At 52.1% G+C, this 25,399-nt stretch overlaps 6 protein-coding genes across 6 annotated transcripts; 1 reads left to right on the top strand and 5 right to left on the bottom strand.

The window, feature by feature from the left end:
• Positions 1-5,989: 5,989 nt before the first annotated feature.
• Positions 5,990-8,413, top strand: J4E83_007015 (uncharacterized protein; the record flags this gene model as incomplete). The annotated part of the gene is made up of 1 exon (XM_049333922.1): positions 5,990-8,413. The coding sequence occupies one exon, from the start codon at positions 5,990-5,992 to the stop codon at positions 8,411-8,413; it is 2,424 nt and encodes an 807-aa protein (XP_049187178.1).
• A 474-nt stretch (positions 8,414-8,887) lies between these two features.
• On the bottom strand, positions 8,888-9,510 carry J4E83_007014 (uncharacterized protein; the record flags this gene model as incomplete). Its single annotated transcript, XM_049333921.1, has 2 exons — positions 8,888-9,478; positions 9,502-9,510. 2 exons carry the CDS (start codon positions 9,508-9,510, stop codon positions 8,888-8,890), a joined length of 600 nt encoding a protein of 199 aa, XP_049187177.1.
• A 1,517-nt stretch (positions 9,511-11,027) lies between these two features.
• Positions 11,028-12,596, bottom strand: J4E83_007013 (uncharacterized protein; the record flags this gene model as incomplete). The annotated part of the gene is made up of 1 exon (XM_049333920.1): positions 11,028-12,596. The coding sequence occupies one exon, from the start codon at positions 12,594-12,596 to the stop codon at positions 11,028-11,030; it is 1,569 nt and encodes a 522-aa protein (XP_049187176.1).
• A 4,355-nt stretch (positions 12,597-16,951) lies between these two features.
• On the bottom strand, positions 16,952-17,499 carry J4E83_007012 (uncharacterized protein; the record flags this gene model as incomplete). The annotated part of the gene is made up of 2 exons (XM_049333919.1): positions 16,952-17,470; positions 17,491-17,499. 2 exons carry the CDS (start codon positions 17,497-17,499, stop codon positions 16,952-16,954), a joined length of 528 nt encoding a protein of 175 aa, XP_049187175.1.
• Positions 17,500-20,216: 2,717 nt separating this feature from the next.
• Positions 20,217-21,314, bottom strand: J4E83_007011 (uncharacterized protein; the record flags this gene model as incomplete). Its single annotated transcript, XM_049333918.1, has 3 exons — positions 20,217-21,209; positions 21,246-21,252; positions 21,310-21,314. 3 exons carry the CDS (start codon positions 21,312-21,314, stop codon positions 20,217-20,219), a joined length of 1,005 nt encoding a protein of 334 aa, XP_049187174.1.
• Positions 21,315-23,936: 2,622 nt separating this feature from the next.
• J4E83_007010 (uncharacterized protein) lies at positions 23,937-25,158 on the bottom strand (the record flags this gene model as incomplete). The annotated part of the gene is made up of 2 exons (XM_049333917.1): positions 23,937-25,020; positions 25,154-25,158. 2 exons carry the CDS (start codon positions 25,156-25,158, stop codon positions 23,937-23,939), a joined length of 1,089 nt encoding a protein of 362 aa, XP_049187173.1.
• Positions 25,159-25,399: the final 241 nt, after the last annotated feature.

The raw sequence follows: 25,399 nt of genomic DNA, 5'->3' as shown, positions 1-25,399 counted from the left end.
AGTGCGAAGCCCTTGCAAGCAGTAATACTGCGTGGATATCGACCTGTGAGCCGCTATTGCATGCTTCATAAGTACCCTGCGGCCACTTAGGCGGCCTTCGAGCCACCCTGGCACATGTCTGCGGGATGGCGAGCTGGCCCACCAGATGTGGGGCTGGCGCTTACTGTAAGAATCGTCTTTTCGAGAGGCGGCACGGCAGAGCTTGCAAGAACATGCCACTGCATCCCCACCGTATTGGGCATAGATTCGCTGGCTAACTGCAGCTCACAGTGCTCTGGCTTCGATTAGTGGCGACGTCGCGAGCGTTTCAGCAAAGGTTGAGAATCAGCGTTTGATTGGGGCATATCCCGGCTCCGAGTACAATATAGTACAGTTGCATCTGATAATATGTGTGTTGACGCCCGTAGGTTGGTTGCATCGCCGTGTGGGTTTGGGCCGTCATTCCCTAACGACCTGGACATCGGTGGTCACTCTGATGCCCGGCGACCCCAGATCCTCACTCACACTGCGACTACTGCGCGGTCGACTTGTGGTGACCTGCGCTACTGTCTTTGAGCCTTCCATGATCCGCTCTTGACTCTCACTTGGACTAATGTCGCCGAGCGATTCCATCCTGCATTTCGCTCCGCTGCGCAACCCGCTCATTGCATACGAGTTGCGAGCTCCAGTCCCATTGCGCGGTCGCGACACTCCCAGCCCGAGGCCGCCTGATCCGCTGATCCCGTACTGCTGATAGGCACCGCTGTTTCCTTTGTTGCTCCTCCATTTCTTTGGCCATAATGCGCCGATACTCTTGCGCAGGCTGAGCAAGCAGGCACATATCACCCCGGTAGCTGCTTCGATGAAAGACCACAGGTTCGTTGGTGCAGACTCCCAAGTAGGTTCCGTAGCCTTGAGACTCAATGGCAACGCCGCCATGCGCAGCGCAGTGGTTAGGCAGATGAAGAATCCTATTGAGAAGAGAGCGACGAGTCCGATGCGCGAGCCGATCGACATGTTCAGCTTCAATATGATCGGCATGGGAAGCAGAAAGATCGCGAGATCCGTCAGGATGTTCAGGATTGCATTCGACCAGCTACTCCAACAGTCAGCGTAGGAACATCTCGGCCATAGTGCGACATACCGATGCCAGATGAAGTTGATGCATGTCCCTTCCAACTTCCTGTTGTATACGCGAGGTACCGGTGTGCATTGGAAAATGCACACGAAGACGAAGGAGATGGTCCAGCCGACAGATATGGCCCCCAGTACCAAGCATGCTTGTCGGAAGCGCTTCATGGGAAACAAGCGGTAGTATAACGCCAAGAAGGCCATCTTGTTGAAACCGTTGGTGAGCGTATATAGGGACTGTGTCAACCAGAAGAACTGCAACGGAAATGTTAGTTCGACACGCGAATATTTGGTAAGACATTATTCTTACTTTTAGCGCTTCTGTGACACTACCACCAGTTCTCTGGACATCCGCAACATGCATGCCAAATCCATAGGTTGTCGATTTGTAGATGAATGCCGCAAGAAGAACAAGCCAGATCTTAAAAGTGTCAGTACCTCCGTGTTTGAAGCGTGAGCAAAGACCTACATTTGCCATTATGACAAAAGCATCCTCGAGACCCAGCCATCCTCTGCTAGTGATTGTGCTGGATATGCGCCACGTCAACAAGAGCGTCGAGATGACGGTCAGCGTTACAGTCACCCACTGCAAATCTCGTTGCTCTTCTGGATACGCGATGAAGATCATCGTCGGTGATCATGTGACACAGAAAGGTAATGCCAGTAGGTAGAGCATGCGAGAGGCATGAGTCAAGCCAAAACTTGTGCGAGCATCCTTATAGTAGACTCCGTCGTGCGTTGGAAGGAAATGCACTCAGCTCATGGATCCGACGCCTTGGGCGGTTCATCCTTCCCATTATTCGAGCATACCAGTTTGCGTGTGCTCATCTTATTTCACGAATCCTCAGGCCGCTTCCAAGGTGATTTAGTCACATTGCGACGGGACATGTGTTAGTGAACGGTGCATAGTGACCTTTGCATTACTCGTCTCACGTAACAGCTTGAAAGCAGGAATGAATCCTGGGAGCGACGAGAAGTGTCGGAGATTGTTTGGGTAGAAATGCGGCTCAGTTTGCGATGCAAAGCGCACGAGGCTCGCATGTGGAAAGCCCCGTCCCGCTGTCTCGAACAAGTAAGCCATTCGAAGAGGCGGCAGGATAGACCTTGGCTGACTCTTGGCGGTATCGTGTTCATAAGAGTATCCGTCCATTCGTCCCATCACGGCAAGAGAACAAGTGTGCGTGGACTACTTCTGAGGCTCCCATGATGACGTTGGTTGTGCGATAGCTTGGTGGCGGGTGTCGCTGTCGCAGATGTGCCTACGGGCGCGCACAATCCCGCTCTTCCTCTACATCCTGACGTTGGCGCAGGCTGAATTCTCGGAGCTGCAATTTCTTCGGCGAGCGACCCGCGATAATGGTCAAAGGTGGAAAATCCAAGACCTAATCATGGTCTGAGTCGTGTTCGAGCTTTCATTTTGCGGGCCGTGGCGGCGGGGAGGAGCGCCGCGACCGAAGGCGCCGCCGCGCCGCACCTAGTGCGCCTCGCGAGGAATCTGAAGCCTTGTTCCGAGCCGGGTCGCTTAGGGTGTTCAAGAGTCTGCCGCCGCGCTAGCTCTGCATAAAGCCCATCTGCCGATAGTACTATATTTCGATAGGTTCACGATAGCCAAGGTGGGTACCCAGCCCGCGCAGGCTGAGGGGTTGCAGGGTCTCGATACCAGGTTGTAATCCCGCACGACTAGCGCCATCCATCGTGATTCGAAGCATCCATCGTGCCGCTCCTTCACATGGCTTGCCCGAACTCCTGGCCAATCACTCATCGACCTTGGACTGAATGCGGTGAAGGTTGATGATAGGTCGGTCGATTGTCCTCAACAGCAGCCCGCAATGTCACACCACGTCGGCAGCCTCGCCCAGCTCTGAGGATTCTCGAAGCGCGGCGATGTTGTACAGTTTGGGTGCTTGCCGGTAGTCAATGCTCAAAGCAACGGCGGGTACATTCCGTGAGCAAGTATATGTTCACCGGGCGTAATTTTTGTAAGCTCTCGTATATCCTGCAGCATACCTTGTCCTTGCCCGCATTGCATAGCGAGAGCTGTTGCTGATAATTTCCTTCGTACAGTTTCGCAGCAGTAGCACCGCCCCTCCTTCGTTCTTCTTCACACTCCGTCGACATGACGGACGCCAGTATCGTCGAGAAGGGAGTTCACGTCGACAACTCATCGGTTTCCCCAGCAGGGTCAACAAGCGAGCATGGCTTCGATCGCGCTGCGGAGAGGCAACTCATCCGGAAGCTCGACTTTCGAATCTTGCCAGTGCTGTGGATACTTTACTTGGTCAACTTCATCGACCGGTAAGTCTAGTTGAAAGACCTTTGATCGTTGCGATGCCTTGCTAACTCGCCCCCAAGAGCCAACATAGGGAATGCAAAGATCCAGGGCATGGAGACGGAGCTGAACCTCATCGGCCAGAGGTTCAACATCGCCGTATGGGTTTTTAACCTGGGTTACCTCGTCGCTGGCATCCCGTTGCAGATCGCTTTCAAGAAGTATGGGCCCAAGAGTCTTTGCGTGATGATGTTCTGCTGGGGCATCACCGTGATCGGATGCGGACTCGTGAAGCGATGGGAGGAGCTCGTTGTCTGCCGTCTGCTGGAAGGCATCGCCGAGTCGGCCTACATCTCGGGAGCGGCATACTTGATCGGCGCATACTACTCGAAGCGTGAATATTTAACCCGCTACGTCTTTTTCTGCACTGCAGGTATCGTTGCGGGTGCGATCAACGGGTTCGTTTCCTCACTCATTGCTAGAATGGATGGAACTGCCGGATATGGAGCGTGGAGATGGTGAGTCAACTCTGGAGTCTTGCGACGGATACCTGCTGACGTGAGGTAGGATCTTCATCATCGAGGGCTGTGTGACTATCTTTGTCAGCATAGCATGCTGGCCCATTGTCCCGCCGTTTCCCGAGCACTGCAAGTTTCTGTCTCCCGACGAGAAGGCGCTGATGCTTGCACGCATCCAGGCTGATGGCGGCCATGTAGCCGACGATGAGATATCGTTCAAGAAGGCGCTACACTTTCTCAAGGACTGGAAGATCTGGACTGGGTGAGTAGCATGCATCTTCTTGCGCATAACTGAACTGATCATGACCAGCGTTCTGATGAACATCGGCGTTACTGAGAATGCAAACTCTCTCGCCAACTTCCAACCTACCATCCTCAAGGGCCTCGGCTACACCGCCACGCAAGCGCAGGTCCACACAATCCCTGTGTATCTTGTCGGCGCCGCCTTCTCCGTTATCTTCGCGTACATGAGCGAGTGGCTACAGCGCCGGTATCTGTTTTACGTCCTAGGTTGGGCAGTTCTCGCGACAGGTCTCATCGTGGAGATTGTGCACCCGTCCAACCCGGCCGTGCGGTATTGCGGCATGTTTTTTATTGCCAGTGGATGCTATCTCGCGATGCCGATCTCGATTATCTGGGTCTCGATGAACTGCGGTTCTGGGTACAAGCGTGCCGTGGCTATTGCTGCGATCATCAACTTCGGTACTGCAGGTGCTTTCATTAGCTCGAATGTCTTCCTGGTAAGTTCTGACTGTACGAAGTGCATGTGAGACATATACTGACTTCGTACCCCTAAATGTGCAGTTCAAAGAGGCGCCCGTGTTTCGCACAGGGTTCAGTACCGGTCTCGGTCTGGCTTGTATCGGTGTTGTAGCTGCGACGGTGACGTTCTTTGGTTGTAAGAGGGAGAACAAGAAGCGCGACGAGGCGAGGTTGCAGATGCCGGAGGTCCTTGACCAGAGTACGAAGGCGCTGGGCGATGATCATCCCGACTTCCGCTTCGCGTTGTAGGCCGGACACGATGATCTGGGGAGGCACCGTTGGCATGTAGAATCGGGATGAGACGACAATGGAAAGGCGCCGTTCGGTGAGCCGTAGAGCAGGCGACTCTTCATGGATTGAGACGTTCCCGAACCCTTCCCAACCAGTGACTGACGTTTCACCAAGAGGCTGCGAGCTGACGTTAGTTGACTTGAGATTAGCAAGAGATTCTATGACGCGGTCGCGTTACGTGAGGCACTACGACACGCGCTGCCAGATGCTGTGATGACGCGCGCTGCGTACGTCGGTGATGATAGCATCACTACGTACTCACGACGATGAGCTTGCAATATAGATGGCCGCACTTGTCGTACAGTCGCTGGCTGCCGAGATGATTGCGTTGAAGTGTTAATGGCGGTCGAATGGTGTGGTGTGTACCTGAGAGATGGTGGCCAATCGGCGGTCCGACGCCAAGCAATTGCGGCGCGTCATCGCGGTGTTCAACACCACGGCTTCTCCACCACAACGACATCTGCAGCCTCATGAGTATCGATGTTGAGCCGTCATTAGTGCTGTAATACGCAGGCGCTTCTGCGTCACCACAATGGCTGCAATCTGGTTCCTTCCTTCGCCTGGGCCTACGCGATATGACAATTTTTTGCTAGCTGCTAAGAGTCGGCATAAAAGCCGCGACACGATAGGCGCTTGCTTCGATTTGTTAACTAAGTGCATGATAGGCGCACGCGCTGGGTAGCTTGTGAGTCGCGAAGGCGTCCGGACTCGGGACCTTGTGCATCCGAAGCTACAGAAGGCGTCCGGACCCGGCCTCTGTGCATCCGAATTTCGACGTAAGCGCTAATGGATTCTCTGCACAATAATATCAGGGCTACAAGGCTGGAAACTTCTATGTAACACCAAATCATTGGTGGATATACGTACCTGTGCGCAAGCATCTTCCAAGACGCAGACTATTGCCCCGAGGAGGGCCGTGTACGTTTTTGGTACGCTCGACGCTACAAGAACTTTGCTGATCCCGTGTTAGAAAGTTAAGCCCCTACCTTCAAATTTCATGCCCTTGGTTCAACTTCCAGTGCACAGTAGATGCAAAAACATGGCCGAAGTAGCGACACTTTTCAACGAAGATTGGGAGTTCCAACGCTCTGGACAAACTGGCTGGAGCAAAGTACACCTTCCTCACGATGCTATGCAGGTAGAAGGGCGGCGAGAGGACGCCCTCGCTGGAACTCATGGCGGATTTTATCTTGGCGGAACGTACAAGTATCGCAAAACATGGCAAGCGCCTACTACTCTGGAGTCCAAAGTGGTCGCTTTGAGTTTTGATGGTGTTTACCGGCACAGTCGCGTGCTGGTGAACGGCACAGAAGTCGGCGGTTGTCTGGCGGGCTGGACCAAGTTTGAGGTTCGCGTAGACTCTTACCTGAAGCTCGGCGAGAGGAACACCATCGAAGTACATGCCGACAACAGTGAACAACCTAACGCGCGCTGGTACACTGGAGCCGGAATTCATCGCAGCGTTCATCTCATGGTTCGAAACCACAATCTGCTTTGCAAGGACGGGATCAGGCTGGCAACGCTCTCCGCCAGTGGAGTTGCTCTTCTCACATTCGAGGTCTTACTCAACAACGAAAAGAAGGATGACGTTGAAGTATCTTTCGAGCTTTCGAGAGGAGGAAGGAACGCGATCCAGTGGACAACAAAAACGACAACGTCTGAGCTGAGACAAAACTTCGAGTTATCGAACCCAGATCTATGGTCCGCTGAGACTCCGAATCTCTACGACTGCACTGTCGTCATCAACGGCGATCTCTATAAGTTCAAGTACGGTCTGCGCACTCTGCAGTTGAAGCCTGGTCATGGATTCCTGGTCAATGGCCAGACTGTGAAGTTGCGTGGTGGTTGCATACACGCAGACAACGGTATCCTCGGCGCAGCATCGTTCAAAGCTGCGGAACTGCGGCGCGTGTCGATCATGAAGAAGAATGGCTTCAACGCTATTCGTATGTCGCACCATCCATGCTCAGAAGTCCTTCTACAAGCATGTGATGAGGTAGGCATGTACGTCATGGATGAGTTTGCCGACTACTGGTACCAGGCAAAGTCTAAATATGACGATTCCAACACCTTCAACGAACGCTGGGAGTACGAAGTCGCTTCTCTTGTGGAACGAGCTCGTAACCACCCTTCAGTTGTTATGTACTCCTTGGGTAACGAGATCACTGAGCCAAAAACCGCCTACGGACACACGATCGCGAAGAAGCTCCTGGACCTCACGCACAAGCTGGATCCATCCCGCCCTAACACTATCGCGGTTAACCTTACGCTGGCCGTGATGATGTTTTCGAAAGTCCCGCCGGGGGATCCAAATACTCCTCCTGCAGATAATAAAGGCGGTCTGGGAGATTTGGTCTCTAGCGATTTCTTCAACATCATCGCCAGCCTGTTCCTCTCATTCATGCGGTACATCCCAAAGTTCAATCACACCAATGTTGTGACCAGCAGACTCTATTCGTACATGGATGTTGCGGGCTACAATTATGGAGATATCCGGTACCAATCAGATGCCAAATTACACCCTTCAAGGATGATGCTCGGTACCGAAACCTGTCCACCTGATCTTCCTAGGAACTGGTCCAACGTTGAAAAGATTCCGAACCTGATAGGAGACTTCATGTGGACTGGATGGGACTACCTTGGCGAGGTAGGCATTGGTGTGCACGACTATGAGGCAAGCAGGTTTACCCCTATAAAATTGTACAAGCCTTGGCCACATCTAGTAGGGGGTTGCGGCGCTTTAGACATCACTGGCGTGCCCAATGCTTCGGCTTTCGTAGCCCAAGCGTGCTGGAAACTCCTGTCTCAACCCGTAATTGCGGTACGTCCATTGGACGTCTCTAACTTGTATTACAAGGCGACGCCCTGGCGAGATTCCGATGCGATCGAGGGCTGGGGCTGGAAGGGTTGTGAGGGCCAGAAGGCTTACATTGAGGTCATCACTCAGGAAGAGGAAACAGAACTTTTCCTGAATGGCCGCTCGCTTGGGCGCGCAAGTAGCAACCAAGCCAACAGATACACCGCTAGATTTTCGACAGCTTACGAGCCTGGCGAACTTCTTGCTGTTGCATACTCTGGCGGACAGGAGCGTTCGCGCTCCACGCTCCGCTCCGCTGACGTTGCTTCAGTTAGGATTGTCAACGAGAAGTCCGGTGAACTTGTCGCAGACAGACAAGACCTAGCGTACCTGGAACTTCAACTCGCTGATCAGGAGGGAAACATCGAGATGAACGACGACGATACCCTTACCGTCGAGGTACATGGAGATGCCACTCTGGCAGCGCTTGGGTCTGCGTACTATAAGAATCTGGATTCCTTCAACGGCAATGTTCATAGAACATGGCGAGGGCGAGCCTTAGCTGTGATACGTTCCGGCAGTAGGTCTGGAGACGTTGTCGTTACTGTAAGCAGCGTAAGGCATGGATCTTCGTCGATTACAATAAAGCAGAGAGCTCAAGAGTAGTGTATCGTGCCGGTGCACAAGGTTCCCTAGTGTAAATCGGATGTTCAACCATCCAAAGGATACCCAGAACAAGGACGTCTTCTAACAAGAGCCCTTTCCATCGTTCATGATGTTCGTATATATGTCAACTAGCTGTTAGCGACCTTACAACGATGTAAGTAGTTTTGAGAGTGAAGATGCTGCTTGTTGTCGTTTGTGAGTGATTCTACGACACTAATACACATTCGCGTTGCGAGGAAGACACATTGGCAGAGCATAGAGAATTTACACGGTGCAAACACAAGGAAAGGGTAGAGGTGCCTCAAATTTGATCTTCATAATCATTGCATGACTAGATGAATGCTTCAGCTATCACTAGCTGATCGCCCTCGAAATAGAGCTGAATAGAGCCTTCAATACTGCCGTTGCTCCAAAGTCAACCCTTACTCCCCGTCCGCCACTCACTGACCATTCATCTCAGCCCGTCTCCTCATCTCATTCCTCTTTCTCAGCAGGTTCGTCGCCCCCAGCAGCAAGGTCCTTAAGCGCTTGCTTGCACATCTGTATGTATTTCTCGATGTTCTTGGTCGTGACATCGTACTTTGCGATAATCTCCTTGGCGAAGAACCGGCTGGCCTGCAAGGCGAAGAATTTCGCTCCGTCGGTATCAGGCGAGTTTCCGGCGTTCATCCAGAGGTCATCTAGGTTATCGGGGCATGCGGCTGTGCCGTGGTAGTCGACAATACCGGTGAGAGAGTCGGCATGCGCGTCCACGATGCGTTGCATCATTCTGACGTGGTCGCTGAGCCAGTGCTCTAGGTTGGTGTTCACTTTGGTGCACTTTGGAGGCGGTCCCTGGACTTCCTCATGCATAAAAAGGCGCATCAGCGCAATCTCTTTGGCGATCGCAGAATTGGTGGCTGCTGTAGCAAACGTCTTGTCATCTAGCAGACAGAGGTACGCCCCCAAGCCTGTGCGGATGTCGCCGTAAGTGACGCGGGTCTCGGTGTCGCGGAGGTATGCTGCGTATTTGGAGACGTTCTCGGGTGTCAATGTGCCGGTCTTCATTAGGCCAGGAAACATGTCCTGTGAGTGTTAGCAATGTTTACACCGTGCATTACGGTTGAAACGTACCGTGAGCCAGCGGTGAGCCTCTTTCGCGTCGCCGTCTTCGAACTCGTGGTGCAGATCTATGAGACGGTAGATGGCGATAAGTTGAGGTATCTCTGCATCCTTGAAGTCGTCTTCTGACCTCAAAACCGCTCGCTCCATCGCGTCCAACAGCCAAGGAGCGCCCGTCGCGGCGTACTGGTTGGCCATCGATTGCAAGTCGATGCTCTGGCTGATCTCGAGCGGGAACTCAACACGCGCATGTGACCTTGCAGGGCGGAAGCCTTCGTTCTTGGGAGGCGTGTTGAAGTGTTCTGCGAGATATTCCTTGATCACCTGAGTCCATTTGTCTCGACGGTCAACCCATGTGGACAACTCGTCGACTCGGTACCGACGGAAGAAGAAGCAGTCCTGAGCCTCGATGGGGTGTGCTTCACATAGCTGATGAGAGTAAGCGATCGAATCGTTTAGACCGTCTATTACAGCCTGTATTGAAGCGGAGTAAACTTACATTGGTCAACGGGTCGCGGTTGATCAGCTCGTAGAACAGCAGACGGTCTGCTTGCCTAGAGTTGTGCCGGACTACCACCCGTGTCATGCCATCCTTCAGCGGCCAGATTGGAAGGTCATTGAGGCGCATGACTGATTCTACCGATGAACCCTTTTTGATCGTGATGTTCTTGACTATGGCGAGAGCTGCCTGTGCCTCGGTGTCGTTACCAACAGGCTTGGCAGCTTGTTGGCGCAGCACATCGGCCCTGGCTGGTCGAACCCCGACCCAAAGACCTATATCTTTCTGGTCGTTGTCCGCCATCGTTGTCTCTTCTGATGATGATTCTGCTGTTCTGTCAACCCGTCGACCCACAATTGCTGCGCTCGAGCTCCAATTCTGTACGCGAAGTAGTGTATGATCCTGCAGAGCTGGTGCCTCGACACCGATGAGAGCGAAGCTGAAAGCATAGCGGTGTGGGGGTTCGATGACGGGCTCCATGTTGTGCTGAGTGCTCTGCGACGTGAGTGTTGGAAGAGGATGGAGAGCAGTCCGGTGTTGAGGTGAGTGCTTATATACACCCTAGCGTCCCCGCTAGTGTCTGCCACAACAAGGTCGAAGTCACCCTGGCCTTCACCTTCACCTGGCTGTTTTGGGTAACGTGACTAGACCACCAGAAGCATTTCATGCCTTCACGTAATTGTATCCATCGATCTGGTGTTGCAAGCAACAGTATATAGGTATATAAGGATAAGTATGGGGGAACCGGCGCCTTCGGTCTTGGTAAGTGAGTTCCACCGCTGTTCCAAATAGACGGTGCATTGGAAGGATTGGCGCAGAAGCGCAAGTTTGCTGTATGACGCCTAGACATACTATGATCATCAGCAAGCACTCATACAATTCGGTGGTAGCAGCTTGATGTTGTCGTTGGAATCGCTCAGCTTAAAATTATTAGCGACTTGACAGCATGAATGTGAAAGTATTAGTGACTTGTTTACCGCCTCGCCAGCTAGGGCAACGGTCCTGGCGTTGGACTCATACCAACGAAAACCACTCCAGCTTCACACCCTTCTTCTCCAGCTTCTCCGGTTCAAGCCGCGGGTCATAGTTGATGAGCTCACCCGTTTCCTTGTTCCGAAAGAAGTCATAGTTTATCAGATCATCGCCATCTAACAACTTGGTTGTTCTCTCCCACCCGTCAAGATCATCATCACATAACCTCAGGTCTTCGGCGCTGACTCCTTGAGTCTCAGTGTTCAAGAAGCTCAGGATACGACGATCGCCTGCAGCCCAGGCTGCTATGCCCGTCCATGGCTGAGGTAATGGGCCGAGAAGTAAATTGCCATCTTGTATTCCGTAAATGAAGCATTCGCCAATAACAGTGTAGTGATCAGGGCCGCGGGAGCTCGGTCGCAAAGCTAGGGGTGTAGAGCAACCGAGGGATACTGCGATGATATCGCCGGCTTGAGTATTGGATGGTCCAAGGCCAATATAACCTTCGTTGGTGCGGAAGAAAAGACGATCACCACAGCATTGAACTGCGTCCGAGACATCGCTCCTGATCTCGGACGTCGACGACGTTGCTGAGTAGCGGCCAAAGAGTGCTTGCTCACCGAAATCCTGATCAACCCAAGCAGTCGTCGAGGTGAGCATCCAGTCCGGTTCACGCTCTTTTGTGATGTTGCAGTTGAGCGTGAGGGCATACGCCTTTCTCATCGGCTCGTTCGTAGGACTGTAGACCCTGTCTATATCGTCAGGCTGCCACTCCCTGACGCGACGGATCGCGCCCCATCTATAGGTCCAGGCTGGCAAAGGAGTGCTTATTCGGCTTACTTCCGCAAACCGCAGTCCAAGTACTCGAAGGATATCCGATTTCGGGTTAACGTTCGGCGGGGTCTTCTCTCTATTGATCACCGTGAAATGAGCCCGCGAGCTAAAGGCTGCAAATTGAGCAGGAATGTACGTTTCGCCGGGCATCTCGGACCAGAAGTTTGGAACCCACGACGGATCATCAGACATGATGTCTTCCGCAAAGAAGCAATTGTGGAAGAGTTCGAAACGCTGGGTGATCTTAGCATGCGCGAGCATTGCACTGGCATATACATTGCCTTCCGTATTCGAGTCGTCATAATCTAAGCTTATGCTGGCTGCGAGTTTCCGAGGGGCGACGCTAACTGTGCCGTAGATCTTGTCCCTAGGGTCCGTACACCGCTTGAACGTAGATGCGCGGTGAAGTAGCCTGGGATAGGACAGCACTGGCAGACGAACTACTGCTCCTATAGCTTGCTCTAGCTCCTTTTGTAGATCAGACAAGTCTCGTTTTTTTGAGTATAAGCAGTAGATGGCGTTAATCAAGAGATGCAGGGGCATATTCTTGTTCCCATACTCAACGCGGGTCTGAGCAGGATAGTCCCGCACCACCGAAATGTTGCGGAACCATCGACGCGTTAGAAGAAACTCGATATCGCTCCATGTTTTCCGCGAGTACGGCAGTTCGAACTCGGGATCGTGCCATCCGTTGGCCGGCGCATTCGGCGCGCTCGACAACAGTCCAGTCTCGGCTTCGAGCAAGAGTTGTTGTCCAAGTTCCTTGAGTTCATCCATAGCACGTTCGGCCCTGATATCTCCTTCCCCTAACCATATCGTTGTCCTGTATGATTGATCATAGATGTCTCGCACTCGATGAATGTGCTGATTCATTTCCTCCTCATTGCTTCGCTCAAGACAAAGAGCGTCCATCCATACATGTTTCTCATTTTCAAAATCCCGACATTTTTGCAGGAGAGTGTATACAGTTGTATTGACGAGAAGCGGCGAGATCTGGTCGGCACATACGAAGAAGATGGGTACAGTTTCTTCAAATCTGGTATGCTACGAGGGTGACGAGGAAGTTAGCTTAAGTGCAACGAAGATTTCGGTGACGGAAAGACGACACTTACCACGTATGACACAACGTCGTATTGGAACGGCAGATCACGCACATCTTGGTTCGAAGGCTTGAAACTGCTTTCAGCTGCGTTAGGCAGTTGGTAAGAAGTTTTGCCACTCAGAATATGGCGAAAGAATGTCTCGTGGGTATTTATCTGAGTATCATGTTGTTAGCTCTCAAGACCACTGTACATGACTACAAGCAATGCCAAAGCGTTGACGTTGAGAGAGGGATGTGAGAGCTTATGCTTGAGCCCTAGCTGATATTTCTGGCTAGTACATTAAACCCTATGGCTGTCAACTTACAGTCTGGAACGCTTCCCAGCCCTCAGGCAGATTCTTCCTGATCTTGGCCAAACTCTGCACGAAGTGATCATCCTGGGCTCGAGGTCTCAAGACGTGTTCGTCAAATCTGATCGTGATCTCGTTTGACCAACTAGGTAATATTGTAACAAGTCTGATTGAACCCGACGGATCCTGTAGCGGGGTATGTTTATGAGTAGAACGTAGATATGGTCTGCTTCCACGCACTGCCTCATGAAATTCGGCTGGCTGGCGAGTACTCGGAGCCTCTGGGTTCTCTTTTGGCCGAATCATGCTCCACCGCAGAAAGTTTGCCCAAGGAGGATGCGCGAGATCTGCGTGGGGTGCTGGCATCGGTGTTCCGCTGTTCATGTCTGTATGTATATCCAATAGCTGTTAGCGACTTTGCAACGTTGTAGCTGGTTTCGAGAGTGAAGATGCTGCTTATCGCCGTTTGTAAGTGATTCCACGATGGCAAGGAACTATGGTAGGAAGAAGCAGAGCTATTAGCATCAGTGATAGAAGCATACGTCGTAATTCATAGTACGAAGTGTGACCGCGAATATGAATGACTGGGAACTAAAATCATCAGTAACACTCGTGATTCACAACAAGATTTGAGTCGGCCTAGTGTCCTCGTAATCGCCAGAGAGGACTGCCTATCGCAACATGACATCTAAATCGAGGAGTCTGGTCGCCATCGTCAAAGGCTCTCGCCGGCCTAGGGTCGTGTAGGTGATCAGAAAGCAGATAATCTCGCCGTGTGAATTGTAGTGGCCGGTCCAGCTGCAGCTTCAGCGCGTCGCGCAGATACGTGTCCAGGGCTTATACCGCGCGCGATAATGAGTCAATGATTGTAGCATTCCTGCTTGGACGCGACAGGTTCGCACGGCTTGATCATGACACGGGCCCGCCTTCGTCAGACGTACCGGTCATGGCTGTACTGGCAAGCGCGCGTTATTCGATCGAGGCGCGCGTCATCGAGCGCAACAGTGAGAGGCATACTACAGTCATTCTGGTGGGAAGATCGAGAATGGGCGTGAGCAGGGACGGCGTGTAGGCGCAAGTCAGAAGGATGACGCGAGTGTTGATGAGGTCGGCCCTGCCCAGCCGTTGGCGTTGCGGCGCTAGCGCCAAGCATTTGGAAAGCGCGAGCCCCTATGACGTCGGGCAGCCACCTTCCTCATCTTCCAGGAACCACACGCGTACCATCAACATCTTCTCTGCGACAATCCGTTCCTACATTCGCGACTATGTATATGACCATCGGTTATCCCGACGCCATGACCGTCCTGCCAGTACCTTCGACCCGCTCTATGACCGTCTAAACCTGATTTGGGTTGCTCCACTGACTACTAGACACGATATCGATCGTCGCAGGACAATTCGGCACACCAAACGGAACGTAACCACCCATCGTTCCGGCGCCACGGCACCCCTCGAAAACATCTTTGGCGTGGGCCCAGATATCCGAGAGCGTAGCCTCACACTTCGACCAGTCGCCCTTATAGTGGACTTGAACCGCACATGTCGAGGCCACGCTCGCCCACCACCTATCGCCGATGTGGGCCTTCACCGCATTTTGGCCGAGACCTTCTAGCGTTGCAAAGGCGGATACACAATCGCTGTAGTTTGCGGACTCGGTGGTCGTCTGGCATACAACGTCGTCTATGTTGGGGTGGGAGAAGGCGAGTTTGCCCACTGCAGACGGGATTGCCGATCCGTCCACCGGCCAGCTGATGGGCGGGTACCATTCTGGGTAGATTGACATCATGTAAGGCGCATCCGAGACTGTCTTTTCGCTAAAGCGGTCGTAATGAGAATCTTCTTTCCAGTCAAGCACCAAATAAATGCGGCCAGGGGCTCCCGGTTCCATGTCTTCAATCGCCCAATTCTCTTTTTTCGTTCTACTCACACTCCACATGCGTGGATAGGGTGGGTATACCCCAAACTTCTTTTGCATGTACCGTGCGACAGCGAAATAAACGTAGTTATCGTTGTTTTGTGCAGCGCTTTGGACGTCCCTCGCCGCTAGAAGCTTCGCAAGACCGGTCTTATACGACGGGATGGGCGTGGTATCGCCGATCATTTGCGTGGAGTCGCGGCCTGGATCATGTCAGTCTCACCTAGAATCTGATGATTTTACGCAGCACACTCACATCCGCCTTGGCAGATCTCCACATTCGAGAGCCCGATATGCAGCAGTTGATGGAGAGCGGTGGTTGCTACATTCGAAAGTCAGCGTGTGTAATATGGGAAGAATTTCCAGAGATAACCTACCTGTGCTTCGCATATTCCTTGTATTGAGCTTAAACTTGCCAGTCGTATCCGCCAGTATCCGCTTCTCTACCGTTGTGTGATCATCGAGGACGGTGAAGAATGGGTCACACCAAATGATGGCGTCGTATTTTCTGCTACTATCGCCCTGTGTTGGAGGCCACCAGTATGCAGTATCAACTCCCTTACATTGGGCCCCTTTTTCATCGCGGTACATTTCGATGTATCGCCCGTTCCACCAATCAACCCATCCACTTCCCCTTGACTTCTGAGTGGCGCGATAGTAGGTATCGTAAATGCGCTGTCTAAGTCCAAGGGTCTTGCTGGGCGGACCCCAATATTCGATTGCGGCTTCAGACTCGAAGTTTATGACTTTGTTGTTGCTGCCAGTTTTCGAAAGGAGATTATCGCTGTCGTCAAAAGCCGCATTGGCGAGGAGTACCTAGAATTGGGGTTGCAGGATTAGTCAATAGCTCACATGTAATTGATACTGGGGATTTACGCACCGCATCTGCAAGCGCTTGACGCACGACGTGCTCTTTCTTGGCATCCCATGCCACGCCCTTGAATATGGGGGTGATCTCAATACCCCTATTTTGGGCACTGCATACCTGGCCTAGGGACGCTAGGAGGCCGAATAAGAAGAGGAGCAGTACGGTGGAGTGCTGCATTTTCTCGATCTGGTGTTGGGGTAGGTTGCGACAGGCGTTGAGGAATGGCTGATGAATCGGGGGAGGGGTCGTTGGGTATATATCGCGGAGCAAGGCCGTGCCCTAGTCGGAGTTAAAGGCGTGCTCTTTCTTCATTTAAGGCCGTGCGGATTATAGATGTTGGCCTCTACATTCCTTTACTTACCGATTTTACGACACAACGTAGGAGTTAGTTAATGAAGCGCTCTTATCCTATGTGCTTAATAAATTCTATTTTCCCTGTCTCTGCGGCCTACAGCGGAAGTCGTGAGGATAGAGAAGTAAGACGAATGGCTATGTATTAGGCACATTATTCTATAGCCTTGAGGTTGTAGGGTCTCTGGCTCGACGTAGTTGTAATATTTACCTGTGACCTACAGTTCGCTATGGTTAGGACCTGTTGTCGTCGCCCGGTCTCGTATCTGGGACGCAACATTCCTTCCTATCGTGCAACTCATCTTAAGTGACCACGGAACTTTGTCTCTACTACCAAGCCAGAAAACACCCTTAGCTGCACGAAAATCTCCTGGTCAACCTCTGTTATTGTCAAATTTCGGGAACGCTTTAAGTGTTTATAGGCGTGCGACGATTTACAGGGCTCGCACACGGTGTGACTATGACGTAAGCGCACGTGCTTCTCGACTGAGGCAAGCACTACAGGGGCGGAGAAAGGGCGCATTGGCGTAAGTACTGTACATATGTGCTACACTTGTGAAACCGCCTAACAAAGTAAACCGCGCATGATGTACTCAATGCACCGTGTTATGAGGTCTTGTTCGCGTCCTCAAGGCACGTCTCTACCACCTTTTTCGTTCCTTCCTCATTCTGCAGTTTCAAGCTCAACCGCTCCAGCCGCTCAAGCAACGCCTTCTCAGTCTCTCTGAACCTCTGCTCCTCAGCCTCGTCATCTTCGTCGCCCCCCACATCACCCGCGGTTGGCGTCTTGTCACCCTCCCCACTTCCCTCCACAGCCACGACCCCATCTTTAGTCACCTCGTCTTCACTCGTTCCATGGGCACTCTCCTTCATCGCAGCAGCCCTCCTTCTTTTCACTTCTTCCGCTCTCTTTAGGCAAATTTCTAGCCTCTTCAGACTGCTCTTGGGCCACGACTTCTTGTAATCATGGCTTCTTTGCGCCGTCTTCGCGCCTTCCGGCAAAGTCACCCAGTCCAGCTTACTCTCCACGTGAATGTGTATATCAGGTTCCATAAGCGAAGGAAAGTCGAGCGTACCAACTCTCAGTTCCGCAACCGCATCGCCGAGGTGATTGCTAGCCCAAAGCTGAACGTGGCATCGCGGACACTCGGCATAGCGGTCGACAAGGCCTGGTTTGATCTCTCGACTGAGAAACAGAGGCTTCGTAGGAGATAGGATTTGGATGTTGTAGAGTTCGATGTTCAGGCTGAGGTAGAAGGCGCTGCCGGTCTGCTTTTGGCAGTCCATGCAGTGGCAGGCATAGCAGTAGAGTGGGGCTGTAAGGAGCCTATAGCGGATCGTGTTGCAAACGCAGCCGCCATTTAGCGCTGGAAATGGCTTTGATGTGGACATGGTGGTAGTCGATGCCCCGAAGATAGTCGGTCCGGCTGGTTGGAGTGATTGATAAGCTGGAGGTGGGGTGACACGTGGGAGGTCAAGGCTGTGACGTAGTAAGCGACCAAGCCGCTAATGGGCGTTTCGAGATTAGCGTTGATCTTCGCGTGGAGACTTCCCAAGATCGCGACTTCACGACACTGCTGGATGGGTGCACCAGTAACGTCCGACGGTGATTTGAGGACCGTCACGATGAGCGACGACCTCCTTCCAAACTAGCTCGCTGGGAAGCATCATGACACGGAGATTGACGATCGCATAAGGGCTGTCCAATCCCACAGAATATCTAATAACTTATGCCGTCAGTCCTGAACGATACTACCAGATAGCACATAGTCTACCCATATAGCCCTGAGCGAAGCATGCACGTGGAGATTTCGCGCGACCACTAGAAACCCCATGTTGCAAGGAACCCATAGTTTATGCTGACGGCTACAATCTCACGCACGTTGATGGAACTAACAATATCAGGGATGTGGGAGTCGACAAAGTGACCAGCGTCCTTGTGAAGGCGTTTTCGAGGTCGCTTTTGCTTCATACGCGGTATATTGTCCTTGACTGAAGGAGAGTATACGTAGCAATGTAACCTCTGAACCAGAACACAAGATGCATACCTACGCGTAATGGCGTGTATGTAGGCGGTAATCGAAGTATTTTGTCATCCTATGGTGTGCGAACAAAAATCAACCCGGTGTAGAGAAGGGCGGTGCGCCTCCCGGTAGAATGTTCAATAGACAGATTCGAAAACGTCATGCTTGACTGTGGTAAAGCTTGCATCGTCATATATGGAGATGCGCGATTCCAAAAATCGCCTGGCGAAGAATGATGTGAAGAAATGGCCTTGAAGCCTAGATAGCATTGATGCGAAAAGTCGAACGCCGTCGACCGTTATCCAAGTCCCTGGCCGCGGCCCCAAAAGTCAACCCAGACATATCCATGCCATTCCAGTATCCAACCCAACCAAAAGAAAAGAAGACACGATCTATATGCCGCAAACCAAACACGCGCACGCAAATGCCATGCGATGTTACACGCGGTCTATACGTCTATGCCAAACAGCACTCGCATGTATAGGTAATGACCGTCATCGTCGGACCGATCGCTCGTCGACGAAGAAGAGGAAGAAGGTGTCGGGGGTATCGCAGAAGTATTGTAATCGTAGTCGTCATCGTCTAAACGATGAGCAGTTTCTCAACGTTCTCGCCCGCGCTGCGCTCGCTCATGCGGTTCCACGCGGCGTAGGTAAGGACACCGCAGGCGGCCCACATGACGGGGACGGCGGCTTCGGCGCCAGCTGAAAGACACGTTAGTACGGTTACTTCATTTTGGATGCTTTCTTTTCATGACGTACTTGGGCGCTCGGCCTGCGCAGCCATCTCCATGACGCGGGCTGCGCTGCTTGTTGAGCTGGAGGAGTTGGCGCGGATGGTGGCGGGTGCGATGCGCTTGCCGGCGAAGGCAGCGGTTATGGGGACGCGGGTGACGATGCGTGCGAACATGTTGTTGATTTAGGTAGTTGAGGTTTGAGGATGTATTATCGAGGAAACCAAGTTTATGTAGCGACAAGTGGCGACGTAAGTAATCTCTGTGATGACACGTATAAACAAACGATTGCAGTCGTAGTAGTAAACCCTCTTGAATACGTAGAAAGTGAACGTGCGTGGTTTCGAGTGAATCCGGGGAAAGAGGACACAGACACGGAACACGGTTTATATAAAGAAAGTGGGCCTGGGGAAGAAGTTGACAGGGCTGAAGGGAAAGGAGGCGAGGCCGGAGATGGCGCGAGCAGAAAATTTAGGGGCGGTGAGCGATCCGTGCAGGGATGTGCCAGGTCGAGATAGGCTTGGCCGCCAGCACGTGAGTGGGTCGGGTGCGGAAATAGCAAAGCGAGAGTCTGGGGTAATGTCACTTTTGGAGGAAGTCACGGCCCTTGCATCACGCGCCCTGAGCTCATGGCGATAAGTGTTGAAGATGATGCATTATATGTACTGCAATTGAATGCTGTTGATGATGAGGCTCTTCGAGTTCCTTCCGGCTCTATCTCGCAAAGAGCCGCAAAAGACCCTGCTTTGAGATCGGCATTGCGGCGCATCCCCGGCCTTCTAGACGAATCTACCGAGAATTAACCTGCCCTCGCCACCCCCAGTCTCAACAACAACTCAACAAGATTTCCGGATCGCGGTCTTTCGAGTAGTGTGCATGGTAATGTTCCGTTGTCGCCTTGCCGTCTTCGACGCATTCACTAGTACACATACGAAGAATCTCACGGATGCGAACGGGTATGCGTCCTGTCAATTTGTGATGGAAGTCATCATTGTGCTCTACGAATGCTCGCGCATGGAGACTTAGCCAGCACCATTGCGAATAAGCTGGCTACAGTTAGGAAACATACGACCTGCTTCCAACACCATCTCAGATAAACCCACCAACCCACCGCTCACATACTCTTCCACAGGAAATCTTCGACTTTCTTGCCTTCGCACACCTCCGCGATCGTGTCTCGCATTACAACCACTGGTCGCATAGCGTCGGGATGTTCTTTCCACATCTTGCTGTAGCCAACGTCACTTCTCTTCCTCGTCAAAGCGTAACCATCGAGAAGGCCGTCGATCAGTATCATAGTAATTCGAACACATTTGACAGCAACCTCAATCTTGACATACGGCTCGATGCCAGATGGGATATGGAGCACCGACGGTGAACCAATGTCTTCCATGCCTGGCGGCCATGCTGCCGTACCGAGTACTTGGAAGCGCGCCGCGATTGCGAGCATGATGTCCTGACAAAGACGAAGAACTGCAAAGCAGTTCAGTCGGGCTATTGGAAAGGCGCCTTCGTACTCAGGCCGAATGATCTCTTCCGCACGGCGAATGGTATCGGAAGGGGGAAATTGAGCAAAGAGGTTCTCATGCGTAGTGTATCTTTGGACGATTCTGGGGTTGTCTGTGAGTCGAGTCCAGAATTTTGCACTGGGCATATAGAGATGGAAGAAGCTTTGCGTCGTTGAGGAGTGCATCTCAGCTAGACTAATCTTGGAGAACTTTGAACTGACGCAGGTTTCCTTGGGTTTTGATCGATGGAGTAGCCTGACACCCTGAGCCTGGAGGATCTTTGCTCCACCACAGAACAGCTCGAATATGCTCGAAAAGCTCCTCTGTGGCTCACTCCTTCCAGCAAAAACCTTCGACTTGAAGAGAGTTTGTAGATGTTCCAGTATCGGTATTCGTTTGCACTCGACGTCAAGCTGCTGCAACATGTTGTATATATGTATGACAGCACCGAAGCAGTCACCCTCACTGAGTAACTCGAGGCCGACAAAAAGCGACCAATCGGATATAGCAGCCATCTGGCTTCCTGTGACCCAAGGGGACTGAGAGTAAAGATCAAACACCTTGTCGGAGAGGAGTACATCCAGCTTCAATATCATTACCTTGAGCATGGTTGCATTCGTCTTCCCATACGCTACAACGGGCCTATCTTTATGGACTAAATGAGTTATGGCGCTACGAACTTCGTTGGCGTGGCTTAACATCATTATCCGACAGTTGGGCGGGGCTCGTCCCGTCTTCTCGCATTCGTGAAGGAAGCTACGCCCACTCTCGAGAAGAATATGTGCTGCTATCACGGCTGGTATGGGTATACCTTCACCCTTGAGATCGCGGAGCAGAGGAATTGTCGAGGGATGTTGTATATGCTCCGTGGCGAGAGACGCCAAGCTAAGATTTGCTTCGTCGATTGCTGTTCTTGGCTGGTATTTTTCGTACGCGGGATGCCGTGACGTACTCTTGATCATGGTTGCGACCAGGAGCCTGTCGTGGGCATAACGATTGGTGCAGATGGTCGCAACCTGGAATAAAGATTCTCCATCCGTCAGCTGGGATCTGTCCTTCGCATGTTGTGTAACTGAGGCCGCGAATGCTTCCTTAGCTTTGTTTTCTTCGCATGCAGTCCTAAAGAAGCTTTCGAAACGACGACGCTCCGTCTCAGTGGATTGAGGAAGTGCTTTCCCTGCACGGAAGTCGTGTACGAGCTCAAGAGGCCAGACTAAACCACCTCCGTGTATCAGCTCGGCAAACGATGGAGATGTAGCAATCTTGCTGAAGTCGATCGATGCCAACTCATCCACGGTTACTCCAGCGCGCATGCCACCGCATTTGGTGAGATCTCCACAATCTTCGTCTTCATCGGGAAGAATGTTGCAAAACAGGACTTCTTCGAACGAGGTAGGCACGGCCTTATCGGGGCTCAGAGACCTGACAAGACTTTGTGCCAGGTTCGTCAGCCAGCCAGCCGCTGTCAATGATATACCGCCCGTCGCGAACGACGTCCATATTGTCTTTACAGTTTTGACAATGGCTTGGATTTCGGCCAAGTACGCTTGTCGAGCGATGGAGCTTTCGATCGGATCTTCTGCGATGGCGGAGCGTTTCGCAGTTCGCTCAAGTACATCCTTACCCTAATAATGGGATGCGGATATGGTCGATTCCTCTTCTTGCTCTATCAACTCGGCGAGAGCTTCGAACGTATTGACCGAAGTCGTGGTTGATGGGTCGGGCAGTTTCTTTGGGGCACTCTTGTTATTCTTTCTAGCCCGCTTCTTCTTTGGGAACAGTAGCCCGTACGCCTCAGCCAGCGTCTCGTTGAAGATTCGATGACGTTCAGTCGAATCTTGAACTCCTTGCGTCGATGATGGCAGCGTCTCGTAATGCTTGGTCATTCAGTTTCGATTCAATATGACCATCTTGAACGCTGTCTCGATACCTTTTGGTGGCCTCTTTCCCATGATCGCGGCCTGACGAGCGCGATCCGCGATCTGACGTACAGTCATTTCTTGCTGTGCTGGATTCCCATCGTGCTTTGAGTTTGGAATAGAGTTTGAATCTGCTGCCTTGTCGAAGGAGAAGAGCCAGCCGATGACGATGGAGGTCTCGTGTTTGTACGTTCGGTAGATGTTGAACAGAGTTGGGGGGAGTGGTCCAGGCGTGTTCGTGGCGGAAGACGTCGCCATCGTAAGGCGGCGTGGGGTGTGATTTGATGCGTTGCGATGCGGTAATGGTCCGATGCTTGAGTGTAAGCGGATTGCGAATGTAGGGCGTTCTACTATATTTTATGCTGCGATCATGTCAAGGGGCAGAGGAAGGAGTTTTGCCTCGGGTGGGAGAGTAGAAGAAACTTGTTCAGGCCACGGCATGGTTAATTTTGGCGGTATATGTGGCTTTTGAGATGCGCGATAGGCCGTTGGAAACACATGTTACCAAAGTATCAAAGATCGCACCCGTGGTACGGTAATGTTGCTGCCTGATTCACAAACTAAGCTCCAGGCGCACAAGATGAAAAATGCACTGCTCGATACAGTATCGTTGTGCTTTCCATGCGCTTCCATTTTGTAGAGCGGTCGGCAGTTGAACAGTTTGCTGCTGTCGTAAGCAGTGGGTGCAGCGCTGCATTCGAAGTGGTAGGTATGGACGGGCGGAGCCAAGCAGTCCTCACAAGTATTGCTATCCGGGCCCCGACCGAGCGAATGATGCAGGTGGTATCGCGATGCGTTCAGATGAGCCATGGCTTTGCGTGAGGACACATTCGCGATTGAGGAAAGCAGGCAGCGACGCGACCTCAGGACTGAACGCGTCGGGCGCTAGCCCAAGGAAGACCAGATGACGCCACGACCCCGTCAGCCAATCAATCAGGGGCGCACAGGCACGGACGCCATCACGAAAGAAGTCCAAACAAGTAGCGGAGCTTGCGCGGAGCTTCAAGGCTTCACCCACGCACGACTACAGCTTCAAGCGCGCACAATGCATTGGTGTTGACTGGCTTATTCGATCACCGTGACCCTTACTCGCTCATCGATCGTGGCGCTCCCGCTATGCCATTGCCTCGCCGACAGAGCCCGGGCGACAGCCATCGAACCACCATCCGAAGACTGGCATCGCCTAGTCGTGCGAGATTGAACGCAACAACGACTCGGTGAATGTGGTTTGAGAACGTCTCTCTCAGGCAACACCGAACGTGCGCACGATATTGACATCTGACTGGGACTGCGCGCAAAGATTCGAGTGAGCAGGTACACAATGGAAGAGGCGGCATTATTCTGATAAGCTCATTTGATCTTGCAAGCTAACACTGAACTACTTGCCACGGCTACTAGGGCCAAGTCTTACATATCCATCCATAGAAAATCCTCCAACTTGACATCTCCGCAAATCTTGACAACCGCGTCGCGCAGTAAGAGCAAGCCATCGTTTTGCTGTAACGATTTCCACCGAGACGCATCCGTACGTTTGCCTTCGAAGTGATCGATGTTGTACCTGACAACCCCTAGAAAACCAATCGCTGCTTCCAGTGTGTTCGAATGGAAGTTGGAGCTGGGACCCGTGGCTCCACGCGCTTTGGCTATCGCCACGAATTCTCCCACGCTCTCTGGCACCCCGTCGGGTTTGGCGAGTTGGAACGCAACTTCCTTCCAGACGTCGAGCACTAGGTCCATGACGGCAAAGTAGTTGACCTTTGCTAGGGGACATGGACCGTCGAACTCCGGCATGAAGTGGTCTTTTGCGCGCAGGAGAACATCGGATGGCGTGAAGCGAGCTATCATGTTGGGCATCACATTGTGCTTTTTTGCCAGCAGCCTTTCGTCCAGTATTTTGGCTAGTAAACGCTCTTCGACAATGCACTGTTGCGCTAGCGTCTGGGATGCAAAGTCTGAGAGCTTCACCATGTTCATTCCTGCATCATCCGTCCCCATTGCTTTCTCTTTTAGCCTTTTGCCAGCAAGCATCCACTTTCTATTCTTGCTGCACAGAGGGTCACGTTTGGCAATACGAGCCATGTTGTCGAAGTCGTTTGTAGGTCTTCCCTGCATATGTGGGAAGACGGCCGGTCCAAGAATATCACAAAGATGTTCCAACAAAGGTATCTGAGGACATGGAACCCTGAGCTTCTGCAACATGTTGTACAAATGCAGCAGATCAGAGACGTATCCATGCGCACTGATCAATCCGAGGCCGAGCATCATGTTGCGTGCCGCGATTGTCGCCATGTAGCTTCCAGTCACCCAAGGCGATTGAGAATACAAATCGAATACCTTCTCAGAGGTAAACTTGTCGAGTTGTTTGGTGGTACTCCTGACATTATCGGCCCACGCTGATTCCAATTGGAGGGCTTTCACTGGATCCGATTTGTTTTCCAGTAGCTTTTGCAATGCGATTCGGCTGTTGCGTGCGAAAGACAGGACCTTGATTCTGTTGTTTGTGCGGTGTGAAGCATCGCTTGGATGTTGCGAGATGAAGCTTCGACAGCTTTCTACGAAGGTGTGCGCGCCGATAACTAGAGTGGTTTGCGACACTGAGTCTGGTTCTAGGCATGCCTTCAGACCCCATAACAGAGGAACACCTAAAGGAAATTGAAGATATTCCTCTTTGAACGTGTAATCAAACCAGTCTGTGTCAGCATTTGGGCTAAAGTCCATGGGGCCGTTCCATATTGGATGCCGATATATGCTTCGACACATCGACATCACTAAGCCCCGATCGTGTTCGTAACGTTTGTCGATGATTTGGTGCATATGCTGGTAGTGTTCATCTCTAGTTCTGGTCTCGCTGGTGGAAACACAATCTAGAA

The sequence above is a fragment of the Alternaria metachromatica genome, assembly GCF_023757995.1.
Source record: "Alternaria metachromatica strain BMP 0045 chromosome Unknown scaffold_16, whole genome shotgun sequence".
NCBI classification, from domain to species: domain Eukaryota; kingdom Fungi; phylum Ascomycota; class Dothideomycetes; order Pleosporales; family Pleosporaceae; genus Alternaria; species Alternaria metachromatica.
This window is presented reverse-complemented; position numbering and strand designations above follow the sequence as displayed.